General features: G+C 36.8%; 1 protein-coding gene across 3 annotated transcripts in view; it reads left to right on the forward strand.

Annotated features, from left to right (window-relative positions):
- CNTN3 (contactin 3) overlaps window positions 1-24177 on the forward strand; it is a 299956-nt gene extending 275779 nt beyond the window's left edge. Inside the window, exons 20-23 of one of the 3 annotated variants that reach the window (XM_032458082.1) lie at window positions 8474-8657; window positions 19489-19601; window positions 20234-20402; window positions 22207-24177. In XM_032458082.1, coding sequence (XP_032313973.1) covers window positions 8474-8657; window positions 19489-19601; window positions 20234-20402; window positions 22207-22307 — 567 coding nt within the window. In that variant the 3' untranslated portion in view covers window positions 22308-24177. Of the gene's footprint in view, window positions 1-8473; window positions 8658-19488; window positions 19602-20233 lie in introns of all 3 variants that reach the window. The other 2 variants (XM_032458081.1, XM_032458083.1) reach the window with 2 other exon arrangements.
- The last annotated feature ends 228 nt before the right edge of the window (window positions 24178-24405 follow it).

The following is a 24405-nucleotide window of genomic DNA, read 5'->3' on the forward strand; positions in this document are numbered from 1 at the left end:
ACTTGGTCCTTTACAAACCATGTGACAGGATCATAATTCCTGGCCTGGTTGTAGCTTGTGACGTAGGTAAGAGAAATAAACAAGAGGCTGTGTACGAATGGGCTTTGTGGGTTCCAGGTACCACAGGAAGATTGCCAGTCACTGCACTGGTGATTGTTTGAAAACACGAGGGTGGGTAGATGTTGATTTTAGAATGTACCAGTTTAAGCCAATAAGGAGTCATCCACATAAGCACACTGTTTAAGAAAGTAGAATTACACCCCTCTGGGAAAGAGACGTTGATTGAATAAGAGAGACAACCAAAGAATCTAAGTAGAATTAAGCCAGCATAATGTCTAGTTTAGTCCACACCATTTTTGAATTAAACAAACCTGTCCTCAAATCCACTAGGATAGAATATAAGCTCCACCAGGGACAGGGACTCTGCCTGTTTGTTTATTGATGTCTCCCCAGTGCCAAAAGCAGTATCTGGCACACTGGAGGCACGCCAAAAATACATGATTGAATAAGTGCAGCTTTGGCTCCATTTTCTTACTGCTGTGTGGCCTTGAGCATGTTCTGAAAGCTGTCCAAGGCTCAGTTAAAATAAAAACGATAGCAGTAAATAACTCACAGCATCACTGGAGAATTAAGTGAGATAAGGCAGCCATTGTCAAAATGGCCCAGAGAGACTTTGGGAGCTTCTATTTGTCTCTATTTTGAATATTGGTCGTTGGGAAGAGATTTCGTTGGAAGGAAAATTGTGAAATCCAGTGAAGAAATGTAGAAACAACACAATCTGAGTATGTGACTCAGCATTTTGTTTGTGTTGCTGTTGATGTTGCCATTAGGTGAGAGGCAAAAAGATGAGGGGGCAGTGAGCAAATGGGACTTTCCTTGAAATTAATTGTGGTTTAGAATGCATGGTATCTTGCCTATCTATGAAAGGAGTGGCAAACTTCACATCCAAAGGGAGCCTGAATACAGTATTGAAAGGAAGCAGCTAGTGAAAATTTCTTACACGAGTGCTTCGTAAGCATGAAGAGAAGGAAAACAAGGGAATATTACTGATTTGGTAGTCTGGCCCCACACCAGGGTCCTAGCCCAGAGCCCCAGACTGGAACAGCACAAGCTTTATTCAATGGCCAAAGAATGGAGAAGTGGGAACTCAGTTCACCAACCAACTTCTCACCCTGCCTCTGGCTGAGACACCATATATATAAGAGGGTGGAGGTACAAGGGAGGGAAAGAGTAAAGAGAGGGAGGAATATTCATGGCTTATCCAAGAACTAGAGTGTGGTTTGGACTTAGAACAAGTTAACACTCCTTTTCAGTCCTTGTAGGGCCCTTCTGGTTGTTGCCATGACAACTATCAAGGGACCAGGCATCGGTGGGTGTGTCATTTAGCATGGTAATGTATTAAAGTGAGCTTATAATAAGGCTCAAGGTCTACTGGAGGTCAGGTTCTCAGCCACCTTGGACTCAGCTAATTCTAACCCGTTCTTGTCTCTTTGCAGCTTCCTCCTTCTGTGACTGAGCCTAAAACTCAGAAAAGGGCAGTTGGTTTCCATTCAGGGGAGGGGCAGGAGTATGATTCTGGGGTAATTGCCTTGGTAACATTAAGAAAAGATGTGCTAATTGGAGCAATCTTAAGAAATAATTTATATGATTATACCAAAATAAAAATACATGTTTTCATGATTTAAACACTAACCTGGAAGAATAAATGACTGAGCAGAGAATTTAATTAGCAGTCTTGTGGCTAACTTTCAGGGTTGCAGTTTCCCCAACATGGCTTTAAAATTGTTAATAGCTTCTGCTTTTCTCTTATCTCAGTGAGGGTTGAACAGGTGCCACGTGGCGTGCTGAGCACGCATCATCATTAGCATCTCGACTAATTTCCTTTCTGATTTGACCAAGGAGTCGTCAAGGAGCTCATGTCCCTGGGCTCCAATTTATTTCATCTTCTCAGCCATTAACGCTCAGGCTCAGATCTTTTCTTGTGCCCTTTGAATAGGAACAAGAGATACAGACAAGATGAAGAGGCTGCAGATGGCTTAAGTTCGTGGGTAGTGAGTCTAAAGCTCCAAAGTTCTAGTATGGGACATACAGTTTCTTTAAAGTCTTTATGTGTCTTGAGAAAATTAAACTTAGGAGAATGACCTTGATAAGTGATGGAAACAAAAATCTGTACTTGTGAAATAATACCAATTAGCATATGGGGGGATTCTGGATTTTTTTTCATGTTTGGCAGGGGAACGTAACTAAAAATGTGTATGGAAGAAGGATATGAAAATGAATATGTGTATGTGTGTGTGTCTATATATATATATATATGAATGACTGGGACATGATGCTGTCCCAGTCACCAGAAATTGACACGTTGTAACTGACTGTACTTCAATTAAAAAAAAAAAAGCAGAAAAAAATGTGTACAGGAGGCCAGACTACATCTTCATTGGTATCTTCTTCCAGCCTCCTGTTCTAAACAGCTGTACAGCATGTGTGTAGTTTCTCACATTTTAGTTAGAATGGAAAAAGATGTCAAATATTTGAATACTGTTTTTGAGAATATGAAAATTCTACTGGAAAAAGACAAAGACACGGAGAGAGAGAATCAAAATCCTTACTCTCAGGCAAAGAATTAACTTCATTCTACCACAAGTCGCATATACATAGGAAAATTGGATAGAGGCAGTTCAGGCACATGCAAATACATAGAAAGCAGGTAAAAATGAATTGAGTGAATAAAATGCAGACTTTTTAGAGGTGGAAGCATCTGTTCTGCTGGAGACAGCAGTGAGTATGTGTGTGAGTGAGAGTTGCCCAAACAAAGATGTCGTTTGTTGTTAAGCAAAGATAGTCCCCACCAGACCGTGGCTCAGCTTTGAGGGATACAGGGCAAGACATACCCCAGCCTCTCTCTCCACCCACTGGCACATCTCCTGGCTTCTCCATCCAGTGTGAAGCCAGAGGCTCAGGGAGCCTGGCATGGAGTTCACACGGCTCAGCCCTCCCGGGATGAGAGCCCAGTAAAGAAGAGGAGAAGGTAGATCTGGTTGTTTTCCAAAACACCGTTGAATGCATTTGCTTGCCTGATGTTTATTAAGATGTGTTTCGTCTAGCAGCTAAGGTGAAATATTTGCCTCCCTGAAAACGTCTAAGTATAAATGAAATTATCTTCGTCTATTAAAATAGCATTTCTGACTTAATACCTGTACTTTAATGGCTTAAAAAGGTGCCATTTTTCAGTACGCTGTTTTTACAAACTGCGTTACGTTTTAAGGTTAAGTGAAATCTGTGAAGCTGTGATATTAAGGACTCCTCACAGCAGGGACATTAGTTTTTGGAATAACCAAGTTACTGGCAGAAATGGAGATAGCATTTTAAATCCTGACATTCCTCAAGTTTGTTTTCTGTTTACTTGCCAAGATAAAAAATATATTGGCTTGTGAAATGGTGTTATGGTTCTGAAGGAAAAAAAAATTATATTACCTCATCAAGAAATTGGAGTTCCAGTGTTTTAGAGACACATAGAATATTATGACCTGATTAACTAGCTTGGTGAATAAAAGGAAAAAAAATTTTTCTTCCTCTCTATGCTATCCATAAAACACTTTTGACATCAAACTTGTGGGGGTTTTTTCTCTACATGGACCAGTTCTCGGACACTAGGTGGGTGTCCTAAAGTTCAGTTCAATTCTGACACTCTATACCTGGAGTTCAGTTCAGATCCTACAAATTAAGTGTTCAGTCCCACAAGACTGCCTCCCTACCACACGCACGCGCACACACACACACTCACACACAATTCAGATGTCAGTCACAAGTCCAGGCCTCCCGTACTCCGATCAATTGGCTGTACATCAGAAGTTCCCACAACCCCCTTCTTGGTTTTGATTATTTACTAGAATGGCTCACAAAACTCAGGCAAGCACTTTACTTACTATTATCCATTTGTTATAAAGGATACAACTAAAGAGCAGCTAAGCAAAAGAGATGCATAGAGCAAAGTACATGAGAAGGGGCACAGAGCTTCGATGCCCTCTCCGGCGCCCCCACTCTCCTGATCACCTACTTGGAAGCCCTTCAGACCTCTCCAGGTGGAGTTTTCTATGGAGGTTTCATTGCATAGGCAGGATTGATTAAATCCACCTCCAGCCTTTTGTCAGAAGGTGGAGCTGAAGATTCCAACCCTCTAATCACCTGGTTGGTTACCCTGGCAACCAGCCCCCATCCGGAAGCTACGCAGATGCCACCAGATGTCTCATTAGCATGCAAAAGATTCCAGGGTCTTGGAGGCGCTGTATGTTAGGAAACCCTGGGAGAGACCAAATATTTGTGTCTTATTACGTCACAGGGAACCTCTGTGGTGGGAAGGAGGGAGGCATTTTTAAACAGTGTGTGTTTGAGTCATTCAAGAATTCAGCAGCACTGGGTGCTTAGTGTGTACAGGCTTTGTCCTGAGTGGCAGAGCCCTGATGGTGACCAAGACAGACCCACGTCAGGGGTGTGATTCCACCTTAGCATCTGCCCCTCCTGCTCTCTGCTGGGCCAATGAATGCAGTTGATTTCACAGGTGCACCCGCCACCACTCTAGCAAACCAAGCCTAGTGACCCACTACTGATGGAGGGAGTGGCCTGTATCTTTCAGGAGATGAAAAAATGTTGAGAGCCACAAATTAGTCTTAATCACCCTCTCCTTTGGATTTGCATTTTATCCCCCCCCCCACCCCAACCTCAGAGTGAATCTACAACATGAACATTTCTGTGTTTCTTCCATACTGGAAAATTCTCAGGCGTTTTCACTTTTACTGTTGCCTTTTTCTTATTATCGTGTTGTTACCTCTTCTTCTGGAACTGGTTGGAAAATTTCATTTCATCCTCAGTGTTTCTTAACTTGGCTTCCATAATTTTTATGTCTTCCTGCATGTTCTGGATTTATTAATTCTCTCTTCTCCCTTCCAGCCTTCACCTTAATTCTGTCTCTGATTTCTTATTTTTTAATATTGTATTTTTCACGTGTCGGAATTCTGCTTGATATTTTTCAGAATCGCCCCATCTTTTTTCTTTATCTCCTATTCTCGCATTATAAATTCAGTCCCTTCTTTAGTAAAGGTGGACATTTTAAATAGACTTATTTTAAGATCCATTGCAGATAAGTGTATTTTACCTAGTCTCCTGTGGTCCAGTCTGCTGACTCTTTCTTGTTAGCGGGGTTCTTCTTGTGCTTTGTAATATTTCTCTCTCTGCTCACCTTGTGTAGATGCTGCCTTCATGTTCTGTCAATGTGGTATGAACTCTTCTCTGCACAATTATACTTTCAGAGTTTGTTCCTTCTGTCTAGACACATTTCCTTTCTTCATCCTTGTTTTGTGGTTGTGCCTATAAAATCCAAATTAGTGTGGAGTTATATTCTGTTCTCTCAGGTGGGGAACTTTTACCATTTAAACCCAGAGCACAGCTGAGAGGAAAAATGGTGTCTTTTTATTCTTAACTTTCCCATCATTTTTTTTAATATCCTTATGTAAATATTTTTGAGCAAAATTTTATAGAACATAACTGATATTACATATAGAAAATAACTGATTCATTACTTGTAGAAAATTGGAACTATTCATGTCACTGCTTTGTTACCTTATGTTTTAGGTATATGCATATTTATTCAATTTTTTTAAAGAAAGTTATTTTAAAAGATTACACAATCCATTCTAAGTAATATCATGCTCAATTTTGGCACAAATTTTCTCTATGTTTACATACTTTTAATATCTGTGAGCAATGGATAGCTAAAAATAAATCTCTCATTCTGATACATGGAGATTGATTAGAGTACTTCAGAAACAAACTGCTAGCAAGAACCTTCAAGCACCTTCTGTGAAATGATTTATACAAGATAATCCGTATGCCAATCAAAAGTTATTTTTATTTCTTCTTTAAATCAGTCTCCTAAGGAATGATTTCTTAGGCAACTTATATTGAGGTGATTTGGATACAAAAGGAATGACACCTGGATTGGAACCTAGCAAGAGGCCAGTGTGTATCACAGATGATCCTGAGTTACTTAACTACCCCCTGCCTCTGTCACTCCCTCTGCTAAGTGACAGTTACTATAACTTGTAATGATGTGATCTTTTCCCCAATCTCTGCTATATCCCAGGCCACAAGTTTTCAGGCTGTCTATAACATTTTATTGTAATTATTGATTATGTGTCATTCTTTGTTAATACCTAGACAGTGCTTTCAAGGGCAGGGAGAGTGTCATCATTTTTGAGTCATCTAAACCTAGCAGCAACTGCCCCTCCATGTTTACAACTGGTGAATTTAAAATATATATGTGAGTTTTTCAGTATCCAGTAACAATTTGCTTAGCTGTGGCTTTATAAAAGGACAATTTGGCATTTTAATCTTTAGTTAATGAATAAAATCTATGTGGTTTTTTTTGATAATACTAAATGGAGTCTGTCGGTTATATGGATTTTTTTTTTTTGCTAAAATGTTATCAAGTTTTAGTGTTAATTTGATGCTTTAAAGCTGTAGGGCCTGCATATTTAATTTGTCCTAATAATTTGAGTTCACATCCTCCTTTTGAGGTTCTATAAAAACCAATCCGTTTTTATAAAAAATTAGTAACTCTCCTCCAGGAAAAATGCACATCCACACATATATGAATCCAGCATTTTGCATGAACTTAAAGGGGCCTATATGTAAGTATAAATATATGTAAATGTACATGCATACACATATATATGTACATATAGAGGGAAAATATTGATCTGGTATAATATTAGTGCACTAATTTCAGATCATTATGCAAAAATCTGAGATTTTACATTTTGCTACTTATTTTTTTTAAAGAAATAATTTTATAGTTGCTCATTTTCCCCAAAAAACAGTAATTTCTAGTGTATTTTTCTCAGACGACTGAAGCAGGTTGACCTTGTGCATCCCATGAACACATTTTGTTTGGCCCACACATTGTCTTTAAAAAATGAAACCAACTCTAAATTTGGGGCATTTCACATTAAAATCAGGGTTTCTTCTTTCTTCTTAAAAAAGACCTGTAATTGCTGGGTCCACCTTCCCCGCCGTCAACAAGAGCTGAACAGAGGCGCCATTACTAAGATGGAACTTGGCCGTCTACTTTGCTGCAGTCCCCACAAGTCTCTGTGGTCTTCCTGACTCTGAAGGCTAAGGACTGGTTGCCATTTTCATTGTGCTCAAGCAGCTATTTACTTAACACAAACTATAGAAATGGTTTCCTGATTTGTATTTTGCTATCAAAGTACAAAAATGAAAGTCAAATCAGGGTGGAGAGGGAGGGCATAGCTCAAGTGGTAGAGCATATGCTTAGCATGCACAAGGTCTGGGGTTCAATCCCCAGTACTTCCTCTGAAAATAAATAAACCAAATACCACCCCCCCAAAAAAAGGCTAAAAGTAAAAAAAAAAAAAAGAAAGTGAAACTAAAAGGGCACATGTTACCAGGAAAACAGGAAAATGCCTATTTATTTATTAAAGTAAAAAATATATACTCAGTCTCCTTTACATATTTATGTTAGTGTCTAACTCCTGTTTTGGATGGTCAGATGGTGATACCTGGTCCCAACACAAGAAACAGTTGGACTTCTCATGAGCCATTTTTGTTTGGTTGTTTTGTTGCTCATGTTGGTTTTGTTTCTGTTTTTACTTTATGAACAATCCAAACTTTCTAGTGAAGTGTAGCAGAACTTTATACCGTAAATTGGAGTTCATTGGTGAACATGTCTTATTATTGCATTTTTTCTACCCTTATTTCTTTTTATTATCAAATACTATCTTATTTTTATATTTTAAACTGTGTATGTATATATCTTTATAAGAAGTCTCAGATCATTTTGCACGATTTGTATGAAATACAAATAAAACATTTCAATATGTAGGTATATTTACCCATGTTACCTGCTTTCCTGTTCTGTGCAGCAGCTGTGCGTGCACAGGTGGGCTTGGTGACACTTGGCCATCGCTGTAGGACAGCCCAGTGGCTAGCTGGCTTTTTGATGGTCCTTGCTCTGACAGCTCACTTTCTTCACAGGAGGAATCTTCACGATCCATCCGTGTTTGAGCATTGCTGCCAGCCTCCTGGATTTGAGCTTGGGCTGCGAGATTAGAATCTGAGAAGGAGGGAGCAGATCACTTCATTAGATATGCAGATTTCTCCTTCATTTTCCCATTTAGAAGACCATGGTCTAGTAGCATTTAGCACTTAGTCTCTTTGAGTTCATCTGATTTATTTATATACTTGTCTATTATCTCTTTTTTCCTGGAGTCCATTTTCTTTCACCTCTGTGGCACAGAGCCTAATGTAGCACCCAGCACACAGTGGGTCCTTAAGAATTACTTGTTGAAGAAATCAGATAAATAAAAATTACAGTGCCCATCTCAAAGAAAATCACTTAATGTAGAGGATGCTATTTTGTCAGCCCTTTGCATCTTTTATGTTTTCTGTCCACCAGGTACGGTACTGGACTAATGGAGAAGAGGAATCATCCAGCAAAGTGAAAGTGGCAGGAAATGTGACGTCGGCCAGACTCCGCAGCTTGAAGAGCAACTTGGCCTATTTCACTGCTGTCCGGGCTTACAACAGCGCTGGTGCTGGTCCCTTTAGCGCCACGGTTAATGCAACCACCAAGAAAACTCGTATGTATATTCTGATATTTTAAATGGCAAAAAGAAAAAAAAAAGCTTTGCATTGAAAATAATGGCCTTCTTTATCATTTTAAGTGGGCAACCCAAGTCATTAAGCCCACGATTGACGTAAATCCAACTCCAAACCCTCATAAACTCAGAGGCAAACATACATGTCTTCCCAACGTCTCTGAATTTTTAGGTAGAAACCCCATGTGAAAATGGGCACCATTTGAAAAATCTTAGTGTGGGGTGTTTAAGTCAATTCTATCCACTTGGCTTTTAAATGTGATCAACTTAATTGGTTTATTTTGTGTATTTTTAGTTCTCCAAACCTTGACAGTTTTTGATAAGCATGAGAAAGTTAAAGTTCAGGCCAATGAATCAAGAGGGTTTTTTTTCTTCTTTTATTTCCTACATTATTCAAAAGAAGGCCATGTGCAATAAAACATTACCATCCAAAGATGTTTGTCCACAGGAATATATTGATACTTTAAAAAATCTGACCAGAGATGTCAGTCAGTGTTGCCTTCAAAGCAGAGTCTTTGCTTAAATAAATAATAATAAATTCACAAGCACCAGTTATGAGCTAAGCATTCCTATACATTCACTTGGCTTTTAAATTTGCCTACAAGAAAAATCAGTGATTTGCCATTTTGTTGTCTCTTACGTATATTTCCATGAAACTGATAGGACCAGTATATATTTAGCCATTGTGTTGAGTTGCTGCCTTCTTACAGTGCAGTCATTTGAATTGGCATTGTCATGGTCATTATCATAGCTAGTAGCATACCTGTCTCATATGCTGTATGTGTTTTCCCACATTCAAATTTCATAACTTCTGCATGACGTAGGTACCATTCTTATTTCTTTTCTGAAAGTGAAGAATGTGGGAGCGTGAAGGGATTAGCTTTAATTTTAATATAATGATGCATTACTTTGACTTGCAGAAAATTTTTCTTCTTATTTTCAAAATTAATTCAATAATAATGTTTTCTTAACTGGCTTTATATGGAAATGAGACAGTTATTTTGCTTGATTTCCAGTTTCATTAATGCCTTTCTATTTCCGTGTATAATCCCCAAATTTTTATGAAAACATACATTGGCTGTGTAAAATTCCTAAGAACAACAATAGTATAAAATTGAATATTGTTGGCTAGTGTTGTGGGTAAGTTAAAGTCTCTATAAAACATAATTCTACCATTTTGGATTTTAATTAACCAGTGTTAGTTTGATCAGGGAAATTCCCATGTTTACCTTTTCATTATCTATAGAAAAGAGAGTTTGGTTACCAACTTAGTAGTGTAATAAGTTGGCGGAGCAAACTTTTAACAATGAACTATTTTAATCCCTTTAGTAGTACACATTTACAAGCAACCAACTAATGTGGTAATTAGATTTTATCCTTCACTAATTAGTAGAGGAAGCTTGACCCAATCTCTTTTTCATAACACTTGTTTGGGGTTAGACCAAGGAGCATGTAGGTTTGGCAATAAACTGAAAATATTCTGTATTTATAACTTCTGACTAAATGTCTCTGGTATTCCCAGTAACAATTCTGAATTAATAAGATTTAATTATGCATCATTATTTATATATTCAAAGCACAGCATCAATCAAAATTTCTGATTGCAGAAGTATATGCAAACGTGAATCTGGCTTTTTCCTCTGACTTAATAATTGATGTGATTACTTGCTAGGAAGTTATGATTGTAGAAGCCCCTGTGACATCATCATGGAATCAGTGAAGGACTCAGTGAATTGGTTAAGTGGAAGGGAGAGATTGATTAGAAGTCAATAGGAGTATTGTAGTAATGTCAACTAAAATAAAATTTTAAAAAGCAGCAAAACCCCTTTATAATTTAGGGATAGCATATCAATGCCCAATCTAAAGTAGAAATTTGAGGTTACGATGATGATGGTGATTTTAATGGATAACATACTTATGGAGCAATTTCCAGTCACTGTTCTAAGTGTGTTTCATGTATTGATTCTTTTTTAAAAAAATTTTATTGAGGCATAGTTGATTTACAATGTGTTAATTTCTGGTGCACAGCGTAGTGATTCATTTATATATACGTTTTTTTGTATTCTTTTTCATTATAGGTTACTACAAGGTATTGAATATAGTTCCCTGTGCTGTACAGTAGGACCGTGTTGTTTATCTGTTTTATATATAGTAGTTAGTATTTACAAATCCCAAACTCCCAATTTATCCCTTCACACCCTATTTCCCCCTGTAACCATAAGTTTGTTTTCTATGTCTGAGTTTGTCTCTATTTTGTAAATAAGTTCATTTCTGTCCTCTTTTTTTGGATTCCACATATAAGTGATATCACATGGAATTTTTCTTTTTCTTTCTGGCTTACTTCACTTAGTATGACCATCTCCAGGGCCATCCATGTTGCTGCAAATGGCATTACTTTCTTTTTTATGGCTGAATAGTATTCCATTTTATAAATATACCACAGCTTCTTTATCCAGTCATCTGTCCATGGACATTTAGGTTGATTCTTAATTCTCACAGCAACACCATGACTTGGAAGCTATTAGTAGTCTCACTTTAGAGACAAGAATGCTGAGGCACATGGAAGTTCCCTGAGATTACAGAGTAAGTAGCAAGAGAGCTGTACAAACCCAGACATTGTCTGAACCACTGTACTAGCCTCACTTTCACCCATATAATTAGAATATTCATGTTTTATTTAACACCAGTATTTACTGGGTTTTACTCTTTGTTTAGGAACCAAGTAAGGTTGTTCAAGACGGAAAGGATCTCTGTGCTCAGAGAGCCAGAGTGATGGGAATCCCCAAAATTGAATAAAATCCCCCTGAAAATGATGCATTTCTTTTGCCATGATTTAACTGGAGTCTGTATGTGGGGCTGTACGTGTTACTGAAGAAAGGTTTCCTACGTTAATTGGAAAATTCACAAAAAAAATTAAAACCCCTAATTATTCAAACATTGTATATAAAGAACATTGTTAATTTTTAAATTTTTAATAGTTTTTCAAACATACCAAAATACAAGTAAGATAGTCTTTAAAGACTATTTCTAATATTTTTCCTGGCAGCTCTTAATAGTCATCCTAACCTTTAACGTGGTGTTAGCTTCAAATCCTATTTAGGAATTTTGATAAGGCTTTTGTGATTATAGCTTCAAAGAGAATTATTGTCGTGCCTCAGACATAAAGACCTAAAATAACATCTCTGAATCCTTCCTTGCTATCTTTCTTCCCCTCTAGATTATAATCTTTATGGGGAAGAAGTTCTTCTGTGTCTTGTTCACCCAGCCCCTGTGCCCAGCATGGCACTGGGAGCCCCTCATTAAATATTGAGAGGGTAGCTAAATGGATGAATGAAAGCTAAAGGAGCAGGCCAGCCTGAAGAACTGTATTAATCAGGTGTACTGCCTCTTGACTGAACATGGTGAATTCAGAACACTTACTGTAGTCCTTCACCATCTTGCTTAAAATGCGCCAGTTTCATGTACTTATAATCATGAAATTCTGTATGCAAGTCTTTGCATCCATACAGATCTTGGGTGATATTTTTGATTAATGTAAATAATACAAGGATTCTCAAGTTAAGTACTGTAGCTTCCATTAAACACTTAATTTTTGATATCTAAATACTTGTGTTTTTTTTAAAGCATTTCGAAGTTAAACACTAATTAGCCTCTTGAAATAATCTAAGATGGATTTTTGTTACTTTCAACCCAAAGAGAGCTAATTCTTAAGAACATCTTTTATCTAAAGGCACTGATGAGGAAAAATTGCAGATGGCATTTAATGACGAAATGTGATGGCTTCTAAAAGGAAATATGTTGAGACGTTTATGTTCGGAGACTGCAAAAAAGAATGTAGAAGGCAAATATTCTGCTTTGTATAACTGAAAAGTCAAGTGGTAATTCGGGCTTTCAATATAGATAGATTTAGCACTCAACATCCTCAAGAATCATCTAACATCTTGAATTGAATATTTCTAAGACTAAAGTTCTTGATTGCCTTATCTACCTCATTTAAAACCCATCTCAGTAAATTTAATCCCATTATTTCACTTGCTTAGGCCCCAAAATCTTGGGGTCACCCTCAACTCCTCTCTCTTATACCCTCCACCTGATCCAGAATCTGACTTCTCCAAGAATCTCCCTCTTCTTGCAGCATTCACTGCAGTCGCCCTGGTACAAGCTGGTACAACCCTCACATGGGTCAGGTCAGTGGCCTTTTATCCTTCAGCCCATCAGCCTTTGCCTCCCTTAGGCCAGAGTGGTTCTAATGATGTCACTTCTCTGCTCAGAACCTTCCAGTCACTTCTCATTTCACTCCAGATAAATGCTAAGTCCTTAAAATGCCTAGCAAAGCCTATACAATCCATCCTCCAAATCCCACTTAGACTACTTTCCTACTATTTTCATTCCACTTTCCTTTTAGGGTGTGTACCTGGGCTGTTCCTTCTACACAGAAGGGTCTTCCTCCAGACGTCCATGTGGCACACTCCCCCATGCTCAGATATGACCTCAACACCACCTGACCGCCATATTTAAAAGTACAACACCTCATCCCCCTACACTCCGTCTCCTTCCCTGCTTTATTCTGGGGCCTTGCACTTGGAGCCACCACATATGCTTTATATAACATGTTCTTATTTATTTTATTGTTGTCTCACCAGCCTGCTTTGACTGGAGGACAGACTCCTTTAGGGCAGAGATGTTGCCTCTTCTGATCATTACTCTATCTCCAGAGCTCTGTCTTCAGTGTCTGAGTCATCAGAGTTGGTGCCATACAAGTATTTGTTGAGCAAGCAAGACTCTCGCCATCTCATGGCTCTGTCCTTGGCAGCATTGTGCTCACCAGCTTCTGTCTTCACAAGTAGCAGTATTGCCATGAAGCACCTCATGGCCTCCTTCTCTCAACCAAACTTGCTGGGAAAACTTGCTCCTTCCTGATTACTCCACTCAGAGCCAAGTAGGGTTCTTGGCTCATCCAGAACCAATTGTTATGGCCAGTTGGTGGAAAACGTTGATTTGCCTGGCCTGAATCCCATGCCAAGACTCTCCCCTAGAACAAGGGATCCTATTTTTTTTGTGCCTTCACATATGATTTTACATGTGTGTCTGTTGAGAAAACAGTAATACTGAACAGTGAAATCAGTTTCTCACTGGATTATTTGCTTTTCCAAATTGAATGCTCATGCATGTATGGTGAGCCAACATTAATTACCTGAGTTTAAGGAAACCAGTTAAGCATATCCTCCGGAAAAGACAAGGAAATGTGAGTAAAATAAGCACTAGAGAATATTTCAGAGGTTTTCAATAAAATGAATATTCCTGCTTCAAACACATAATTTGGAAGTTCTAGGTTTTTCATATGTACAATTTAATTAAATTATCATCCACTCTAACTTATAACTCAGGATACATACTAATGCATGGTTTCCCAAATTTTATGTGATCTGCCTTCTCAGTTTTTGCCATCTCTGTGAGCCTTCTCTAGTAATACATACCTAATTTTTTTTCTTAAAAGCTAACTTACTACTTCTACTTAAATCAACTTAGAAAAAATGGAAACTGATTTTCAGAGTATGGAAACCATTATCATTGAGATAAATAGCTGTTAACAAAATAGTAAACAGTTAACAATGACAACAGTAATAAATACAATGAAAAAATAAGCTATTCTCCATTTTAAATACTACCAACATAGTCTTGTCTGTTCAAACATCTGAACCTGCTCCCTCTTCGTGCTGTTAGCATTGAAGGGATATTAAAGACCTAGTAGCCCCCGTATCCAGCTATAGCTTCAAACTAATGGGAAGACTGAAAGGGAATTCCTTCCTAGGTGACTGAATGTTATTTGTTACCTTTTCTGTGTGTCACATATCACATTATGTATGCCACCTACTCCTATCTGGCTATGATATGCCGCAAATCACACAATCAACACTGGAATACACTGTTTATTAATAATGTGCATTTCTTAGATTTAGGGGTTTTTTTTTTTTTCCCTGTCTATGGGCTTCAACAAAGTAACTCCTGATTTTGTAAGCTCTGAAGCAAGATAGCAATATAATATTAAATTTGACCAGAATTCAATCAGGAAGTTTCAGCTAATATAGAATCAAGTAATTCCTCTTGCCAAATGTATAACTCTGATGAACTTTACTTGTAGGAGCTTTGGCACTTTTTTGAAAATCTGTCCAACTTGCCCATGAGTTCTCTAGAAACTTGTAAGTGTTCTGATTATAGTTTATGAATTTTCATAGTTTTATTACCCCAAGTAGGAGAGATTTTGGTCAAGGAAATTACCAGGCACTTAAAGCAAAGAAAGACTTTTTTCACTGACATTCTAGATTAGACTGTCAAGTACAGTCTTTTCCTGAGTTTCTGATGAGTTAAGAAGCAGGCTTTTTTGCTGTGTTTTTTAAAACTTTGAGTCAATTTCCTATAATGAATTAATTTACTTATAATAATTACAGTGATACCAAGACATATATATCTCATTATTTGGGAGAAACTGGCTTTTGGTGACTTGTTTTCTACACAGTGTCACATGTTTAAGCAGTTTAATTATAAATGCCGATGTCTGACTCAAGTGAAGTCCAGATGGAAAGTCTACCTTCATGCTACCACTTATCACATGAGTCATCTCATTACCATCATGTAGTCAAGAAATCTGTTGAGTTTTGCATAATTAGTCACAGCAAGATTGTATTCCTAAAATTCCGTATTTTGAAAGTAAATGCCAAGTTTCACCATCACCACTCTGAAGATATCATCACTGAAAATTCTGGACAGTAATATTCTCAATTTTATCAATCTCTATTTTTTATATATAAAGGAAAATATATTTATTGTTGAAACTTTGGGGGGCAAATAGAAGAAAGTAAAAAGTGCCCATAATCCTATGATTCAGAAATGCCATCATTAAAATTGTTGGTCTTTCTTTCTAGATTTATGTTCTATAAAATGTTTCTCTTAGACAGTGGAGGTTATGCCGTATATTTAGTTACCTGATGTCAAAACTTTCCCTAATGACATTTAATCATGATTAAATATTATTAATAATTTTTCATAAATGTGTTAGTGTAGATATAACATTCTGTTGTGATAATGCACCATAATTTAGCCATTTTCCTATCGGTAGACATGTCTTATAGTCCCAGCTTTGTCCAATCAACAGCCTTTGGGTAAACACTTATTTGCAGTCAAGTGGCTGTGGACTTCACAGAGTCTATAAAGCTGATGTTCAGGAGTCTTATAATCAAATACACAGAGCATATCAGGATAGGTGCTGAAAGAACAATAATAATAATAAAAACCTTTGATGTAATATTATTTTTGCCACATAACATTTGAAATTGTTGAAATAATGTTATAGCCTGTCAGTTAGTGTTGTGCCATTAATACAGTGATATACCACTATTCCACTGGAATTAAATTAGTTTTTATCTTTTTTTTTCTGTTTTAGCATACTGTCAATACAGCAGAAGTTGAGTTGACAGAGAAAAAAATCTGTAGGGTATGAAAGTTGAGATATGATTTACAAAAAACTTCACAATGTAGACCAAATATTAAGTTAGTTCTAATAAAGTGTGGAAGTCAGTCAGCATTCCCTGTTGGGTTTCCAACAGGATAGAACATGAAAAATGAAATCGGAAATCCTAAGAGATAAGCTATCAACTCTCTCCTGCCCATTTCCACTCCAGTACTTGACCCAGTGCTTTTATAAAAATGTATTGTATTGCATAAGAGCTATTTAGGCTGCTGGTTAAAAGCTGTATCAGTCAGATTGGGCCAGCTTGGGCTAGAGTAGAGTAGAGGCCAAAGTATCCAAAACCTCCAAACCTCAGAGGAGAGAGCTACGAGTGTTTCCTTCTCATTCACACTTCGTGTCCATCATGAGTGAGACTCGGTTTGATCTAGTCCGTCTTCACTCCAGGACCCAGAATGAAGCAGCAGCCACTCTCATACATGGAAAGAGGCCCTGTTGCACTTTAGTTTGAGAAGTCAGGAAAAGCATTCCTGGGAAAGTGAAAGTTGAATTTACTTTGAGATGTACATGTTTCTTACTCATTTTTATGACATGTACAAATTTGTTGTCAACTGTTCAAGAGTTAAATAAGGTCACAGGTAGTTAGCACAATGTAACCGGAGCTGGTTTGAATCCACATGATACCTCTTACCAGTTGTGCATCTTAGCACGTTCTTTGCTTTTAATTTTTAATTGTGATAAAAATACACATGACATATTTCCATCTTACCCATTTTTAAATGTAAAATTCAACAGTGTTAAGATTTATTATTCTGCAGCCAATCAACCAAACCCTTTCCACCTTACAGAACTGAAACTCTGTACCTATTAAATGACATCTTCCCAATCCCCCCTCCCCTACCCCTGGCAACCACCATTCTACCTTCTATCTTTATGGTTTTGACTATTCTAGCTACCTCATATAAGTGGAATCATATAAATTTTTCTTTCTATGACTAGCTTATTTCACTTTGCATAACTTCCTCAAGGTACACCCATGGTATAGCATGTGTCAGAATTTCCTTCCTATTTAAGGCTGAATAGTGTTCCAGTGTATGGATATACCACATTCTGATTACCCATTCATCTGCTGATGGACCCTTGAGTTGCTTCCACCTTTTGTCTATTGTGAATGATGCTGCTATGAATATGAGTGTACAATCTTTTTTTTTAAGTTCTGTATCTAGATTACCCATGTACCAAAATGGGCATTATAAATAAAGTGTAATGAGGATTAAGTAAATTCTATTATATAAAAGCACATTCTCCCATGCCTGACATATTATAGGTTTTAATAAGCATTTGTTGCTAACAATAATAGAATTTTGAATGTGGAAGGAAGGTTTATCTGGTCTAGGATTTTCCAGATGTTATTTTTACCAGTAGTAGTAAAGGATGATTTTAGAGTGGTCCACAAATATATATATTTTTAATTTTTAATGCTTCGTTTATTATAGAGTATCATAAGAATGTTAACTAGCACATCAAGCTCATGACTGTATGAATATTAGTGTTTAGGACAAGACTAAAGTTGATGTTTGTGTGTGTGTGTGTGTGTGTATATATATATAAACAGATATATAAAAACATATATATATGTTTTTAAATCCAGTTCATTTTGTTTTTAATATGAAAAATGGTGAAAATGGGACGTGACTATCTGATGCTTGGAAACACCGATGAGGAAAATGAGTGTAATCAGCCCCTGGAACAAAGCTTTTATTTTCCCCTTCTTTCTCTTTTCCAGTTTTTTTTTTCTTTCTTTTTCTCCATTCTAAAAGTATTCAATTCAGCCTGGACTCATTCAACTCATCTATTTTGGGACTCATACAAAATAAACCCCAGTGTTAAACTTGCAGTCACTGCTTCTGTGGAACTAATGTTGGAATAAATGATTCAACCAAAATCACTCAAATTTTCTATAATCTACAAGCGCACATCTTTTGGCAGGACAAACCATGCTGAAGTATGTCATCTGAGCTGCATCAAATGGAACCTGTCCTTTTATAGTGCTGCCAGGCCACAGGAAATCACAGACTTTGGGACAATGTTCTAACGATTTTGCATTTATAGCATTTGGATTGAGCCACCAGCACATGGTCATTAGTATTTCACCCCTAAGCAATGGCTGTTATATATTTTTGGTTATCAAAGCATTGCAGCTTGAAGGCTTTGAGCTGACCTAAACTCGTTGTTAATACCAGATCACAAATGTTAAAGGCAATGTAGAATCGTATTAAAGACCAGACAGTGAGCAAAAGAATCTGCAGGGAACACAGTCTTGTTTAGTGTCATTAGTCACATAAGTGTTATCTGAGAGCTCTTCCCATCTGTAAGTCCAGCCGTCTTTCCCTCATGGCAACAGTCAGTCAATAATGTTTAGAAATTTCGCAGCATAGCCAATCTTTAATATCATTTTCCCGTTACCAATTCAGTTAGCCACATCACATTCTGTGGCTAACTCTGCAAGTGCAACATATTTCAGCACTGTTTTGGGCAATTGTAATGCTGTTGCCAAATGGATAGTATTATGTCTGTTGTTTTGGGATTGATGAGAAACTGAATTTTCTGTGTCCGATGTTGCTACTGATAAATGCTATTGAACCCCCTTCCTCCAGCATCCAGTGTTCATGAGAAGTAAACCATGAATCCAAGTATTTAAACCTCAGAGGGATTCATTAATTATCTAATGGAATTCTCATTAACGTTTTAGTGTTTTGCTTGATTTTTCTCAAAAATTGATTTAAACTTGCAAAACGAAGACTAAAATATAGACTCTCTGCTGCAATTTTTCATGTGCGTAGCTATTACTTCATGGGAATACATCAAAGTAATCCTTATTTTTGACTGCCTCCCATTTTGCTCATCTCATCATACATGGCTGGCTTAAAAATCATCTACACTTCATTTCCTGCCACTCTGATCTGCTCAGTTGGCAATTTATCTGTATGTGTCAAAACAGGGCATGCTGCCAGCCTTTCCTGGTCCATCAACAGTTATTCCTCTAGTGGTGGAGAAAGGAATTTCTTTCTCTCCACTATCAACTTGTTTTCCAAACCATTGTAATAAGTAAGAAATGCCCTAATGTATGTGATGAATACGATAAATTCTCACAATGTAATGGAAAAGCCTTTTTCAAAGCAAATTTAGCTACTGGGTTATTTTTTCTAATTCAGCCTATAGACTACGTGTTACCAAAGAGATTCCTTTTTCTATTTCTGCTGCTTTCTATGATCCTCCTTTATCTGTTCTATGTAAAATATCGCTCCACGCTCAAATCTATTTTAATTTCTCATTTTGCATCTCAAGCTCCCAGTCAGCCACCAGGAAATGTTGTTTGGAATGCTACAGACACGAAAGTGTTACTTAATTGGGAGCAAGTTAAAGCCATGGAGAATGAATCAGAAGTAACAGGATATAAAGTAAGTTGTATCATTTGCAGTGCTTTCTTTTCCTACTTCTGGCAGTACTTTTCAAGGGAAGCTAGATTTGAACAGCTTCTCTAAACACTGATGACGTGGTTTCTATAAACTACATTTGACATACAGATATCAAGCTATTTACAAAAAGGGTGTTTTTTTCCCAAAATGTCTGATGCCTTAAATATAAATTGAAGTGAAATAATTCTGCTCATGTGAGAATTTTAGACAAAATGTTGGTAAATTGTTCTATATGTTAGTTTCTGATTTCCAATATTCACCTGTATACCACGTAAAAAACAACTCACAGTATTGGCTCTGATTCTTTGGTCTGGTTCAAGATCCGTACAGTAGGGCCTCGCCCCATTTCTCCAGCCTTATGAATTTCTAACCAGCTGAACCCTTCCATGGAAGAAGTTCACTCTTTCCCATGTCCTTGATTTTAAGAACCTGACGATTGTACCATGTGCTGATCCCCAGCCTAGTCTCAGATCTATGAGAAAGCTATGCATGCAGCATACATTCTAGTGGGTACAGGAAACCAAATGATAGACATGAAGTAACATCAGAATAATAAGTTCCATGAAAAAATAAAAGGGCGATATAAAACAAATTTATTTGTTCATGCATTTTAGGTTTTTTATAGGACTAGCAGTCAAAATAATGTGCAAGTGCTGAACACAAATAAAACTTCAGCTGAACTTTTGCTGCCCATTAAAGAGGACTACATTATTGAAGTTAAGGCCACAACGGATGGAGGGGATGGGACCAGTAGTGAACAGATCAGGATTCCAAGAATAACCAGTAAGTTGGTTGAAGTCCACACTTTCCTTAATTCCCAGCATCGGTGTGATGAGCCCCCAAGAGGGAGTCAATCAGTGACGCCTCTCCACTGTTTTTTTCCCACCATATCTTTCATCTGAATGCTGAGAAGGTTTTAGAGTCTGAGATATGAGGGCAGGAGGGATTCCTCACTAGTGGTGCAAAATAAGGAGACTGGTAAGAGCTGAAAAGACCAAAAAGACATGGAGAAATATTTAGCAAACTTCATTAATTTTATTTTTTCCTCCTTCTGAGCTATGCATAAATTTGCCTTTAGATTGTCATAAAAACAGAATTCCTTAAGCATTTCTCAAGGGCAGTATTGAACCCACAAACTGTTTTTAAGATCTCTACTATTCCAGCTGTTTGCCTCTTAGAAATTTTAGATGAATCTTAACAATTCTTTACCAAGTAGAAAATTTAACACTATTAAGGTCATAACCCAATTGGCCAAACTAAAAGAAAATGTAAAATATATGTATCTTATTTTCTGATTTCAAAGGAGGTTCACACTAACTTTTCCTTTCAAAATCCAAATGAAGCCTATTTCATGATAGAAATTTTACTTTTAGAGTTAAGGAAAACAGATTTTTCATACATATTTTATCAGTGACTCTGGTAGAAAAAACTTTATCTTTTCTTTTAAATCTCAAGTCTGGAGTTTTAGGGCCTCAATTTAAGTACTACAAAAGCAATCTTGTCTTCATATTCTAATGTCTGGTTTAGGTTATTTAAAACCTAAGTAACTTTGTTTCCTGTTTCTTTTCATTGAGCTTGGCCTAGTCTACAGTCCTGGGCAGTCAAGATTAAACATTTTATCAGTAATCTTGGGAAACAAAATGAGGGACATCATTAGCAAGTAAAGAGAAGGGGAGATGTGGAAACTTGGGGGAATTTTATCTTTTCATAAAATCGTCAAGATGGCAATACTTAGAAAGTATCTGTATGGAGAAAATTGGAAATAGTTATCTCCTAACTGAGTACTACAATGTAAAAATCTATAACAGCCATTCAGGGCTACAGACATAACTGTATGCACTTAAATAAAGCAAAACCAGGAGTTAATTGAGACATTATTATTATTATTATTATTTAGGTTTTAAAATTGACATGCTGTCTTGTTCCTACGGTAGTGCAAGGTACAGAGTTAACATTACAATATGGCCAAAATGGAGCTGTTAAAAGGAGTAAGTTCTATGCTTTTGCGGAAGCAGACACAATTTTAATATTTGAGGGCTGCTGAATCTAGAGTAGCCTTTTCCTCTGACATCTGTCGTCTTGCTGAGCTTGCAAAGATTGTTGCAGACAAGTCCACCTCTAGGAAGATGGAGCTTTTACTGATTGCTTTTTTAGGATGATGTGTTATATTATGCATAATAATTTGTATCTAGAAATGCACAAAAGAGAAACAAACACAGATTTCCTGAGTCTGTCTCCAATGAAGCTTTCTTTAATTAAGCCATTGAATTATCTCAAAGTTCTCTGTAATGGAATATAATTGTTCTGAGAATGATTAAGTTGTTTTTCCAATTTCAATTAATGTTAAATAGTACTAGATGAACAAGGCCCAGAATTACTTAAGAAGCCTAAGTACATCAGAGTTTTTATAGACCCTCTTGGCACATAATATATGCTACACTGATAAATAAAATGAGGGCTGATGGTAACTTGAGATAGTGGGTTAGGCTCATGAGATGATTTGATGGTGATAAAGAAACGTTGCTTTTGCCCTGATTACTGAAAGTGGTACCATCCTTACTAACAAGCTGTTTATCATCTTTGACAGATGTGGATGCAAGAGGTTGCACTTCCGCCCTCCCCAATGTCCACCCTGTGTCAAGTTATATCTCTATAGTACTGTTCTTTATTGTAAACGCCCTGTGGTGATACTAACTTTTTTTTTATTGTTATTTACTAGAAAATCAATGGGTTACAAAAAAAGTGCTTTCATGAAATGCAGTGATTATGCATGTTTTTTTCCAACTCTGTATTTTTAACTTTCTACGTAGGTGAAATATGAATAGAATTTAAAAAACCCATAAATCCTTTTAGGAGACTCTGAAATGCCTTAATATTTACTTGATAAACCAAAGGAATTTACATATTACATACTTCAGATTTTTGATATAGACATTCTTAAGCTATGGTTTTAAGCACTGCCTATGGATAAAGACTCACATGGTCCCACATGTACACACTCACACACACGTGCACATGTACTTTTCTTTTTGTTAATGCAGAAAAACTCATTTAATCTAAATGCTGTGTTCCCATTAGAACATCACTGTTTGGAAGACGCAAGGAGTATTATTTTGAAATGTTCATTTGAAATCCTCAAGGGTGAAAAATACATTTTGAAAATTACCCTGTTTGAGAGAGAGTGCATGTGATTCAAAAGAGTGTTGTTGGAAGATGTTACACTGGAGTTGGGAAGAGGCCGTTTTGTTCAGACAAACTGCTGAATCGTTGTGAGGTTCTTGACAAATCACTTTGCTCCCTCTACTTCTCAATTATTCGTCCATAAAATGTGGACATAATAATACCCGTCTCATCTGCCTCAGCCCCAGGAATTACTTGCTAAAAGTTAAAGAAGGAAACATGAAAGTCCTTTGTTACCCCCAGTGTGCTCGATCTGTACAAAATAATAGTATGGATTTATTTAATATAAAAGTCCTGAGGATCACCATGTTTTTAAAGTTTCCACTCCATTCTAGGGAATGCTTTCTTTTTCATTCAATGATATTATATCATTGAAACGATCACGTTTTATCCCTTCTCAAAAGTTTTAAAAAGGAAAGTAACATAAAAAGGAATAGTTTTCTTCAAACCTATGAACGAGCATTCAGGTTTTATTAAGACATGGTGGAGAAAGTAAAGAACAACCTGAATCTTAACCCAAATTCACATGATCCTTCATTTCCAATTTCTGATTCTATTAAGTGACTGGCTCTTTTTCGGATGGGGGAGATGGGTTTTTAATGAAATCCACCTGTCAATCAGAGTGAGGCTGGCAGGCTTTTCCATTCCTGAGTTATATCTGGAGAAGAATCATGGTGATGCTGCTGACTTCGATATGTATGACTCATTCTCTCCGTGTGTGCTGTTCAAAGAGTTGCCCAAGACATGACTTCATAGCAATATGTAAAGAATGTATGAAAACTGGCAGATTGAGTGTTACAGACATTGCAAAATCCATTTTTTAACCTCTTTCCTCCCAATTTCACATTTTGCAGGAACTTGTTCTTCTTTGCCAAGATATCTGAATTTGAAACCAACAGTTCAGATATCAAAGAAGAATACATTAGCAAAATTCTGATAATCACCATAAAGTGTTACTTTACATTGAGAGATTACTTTTAAGATCAAGTCATTAGACACAAAGGAGAAAAATATTTATAACTTTCTCTGCAAGGACTGTACATACTGTATATATATATATAGAAAAATTCTGAATGACAAGTAGATTTCATATGACCATTGTTATTTCTGGTCAAAAATTGGAGAAACATTTTCTCCAAAACCTGTATTTTATGCTACATGTAATGGAGTGGTACCTTTTTATGATTTAGTGATTCCTATAATATGTTCCTATACTTTTTATTTTCAAGACAATTACTCTATTGTTTCATGGCATTTCTAAAAATATATCTCCATGAGATATGTACTTTGTTTCATATTGAAAAGTATAAAATTTATCTTTAAATTCCTGTGTGTGTATCCTATGGTTATCTGTATGTATTATTTTTTATCATTCTAATAAAATGTATAAAAATCAAATGCCTATGCACGATTAATTGTGTTATGGTCAAAAAGAATATTTTAAGGGGGAAATAAGAGGGCACCATCATAGTTTTCCTGATGCTATTATTTCTTATATACTTCAGCCTACTTTCAGTCTTTCCAATTCTTACCCTATGATTTTTTTATACCCTACTGACTGAAGACTGAGTAAAATGAGCAGTTTGAGGCAATGTCCTTTTATATT

This window comes from Camelus ferus, chromosome 17 (assembly GCF_009834535.1).
Source record: "Camelus ferus isolate YT-003-E chromosome 17, BCGSAC_Cfer_1.0, whole genome shotgun sequence".
NCBI classification, from domain to species: domain Eukaryota; kingdom Metazoa; phylum Chordata; class Mammalia; order Artiodactyla; family Camelidae; genus Camelus; species Camelus ferus.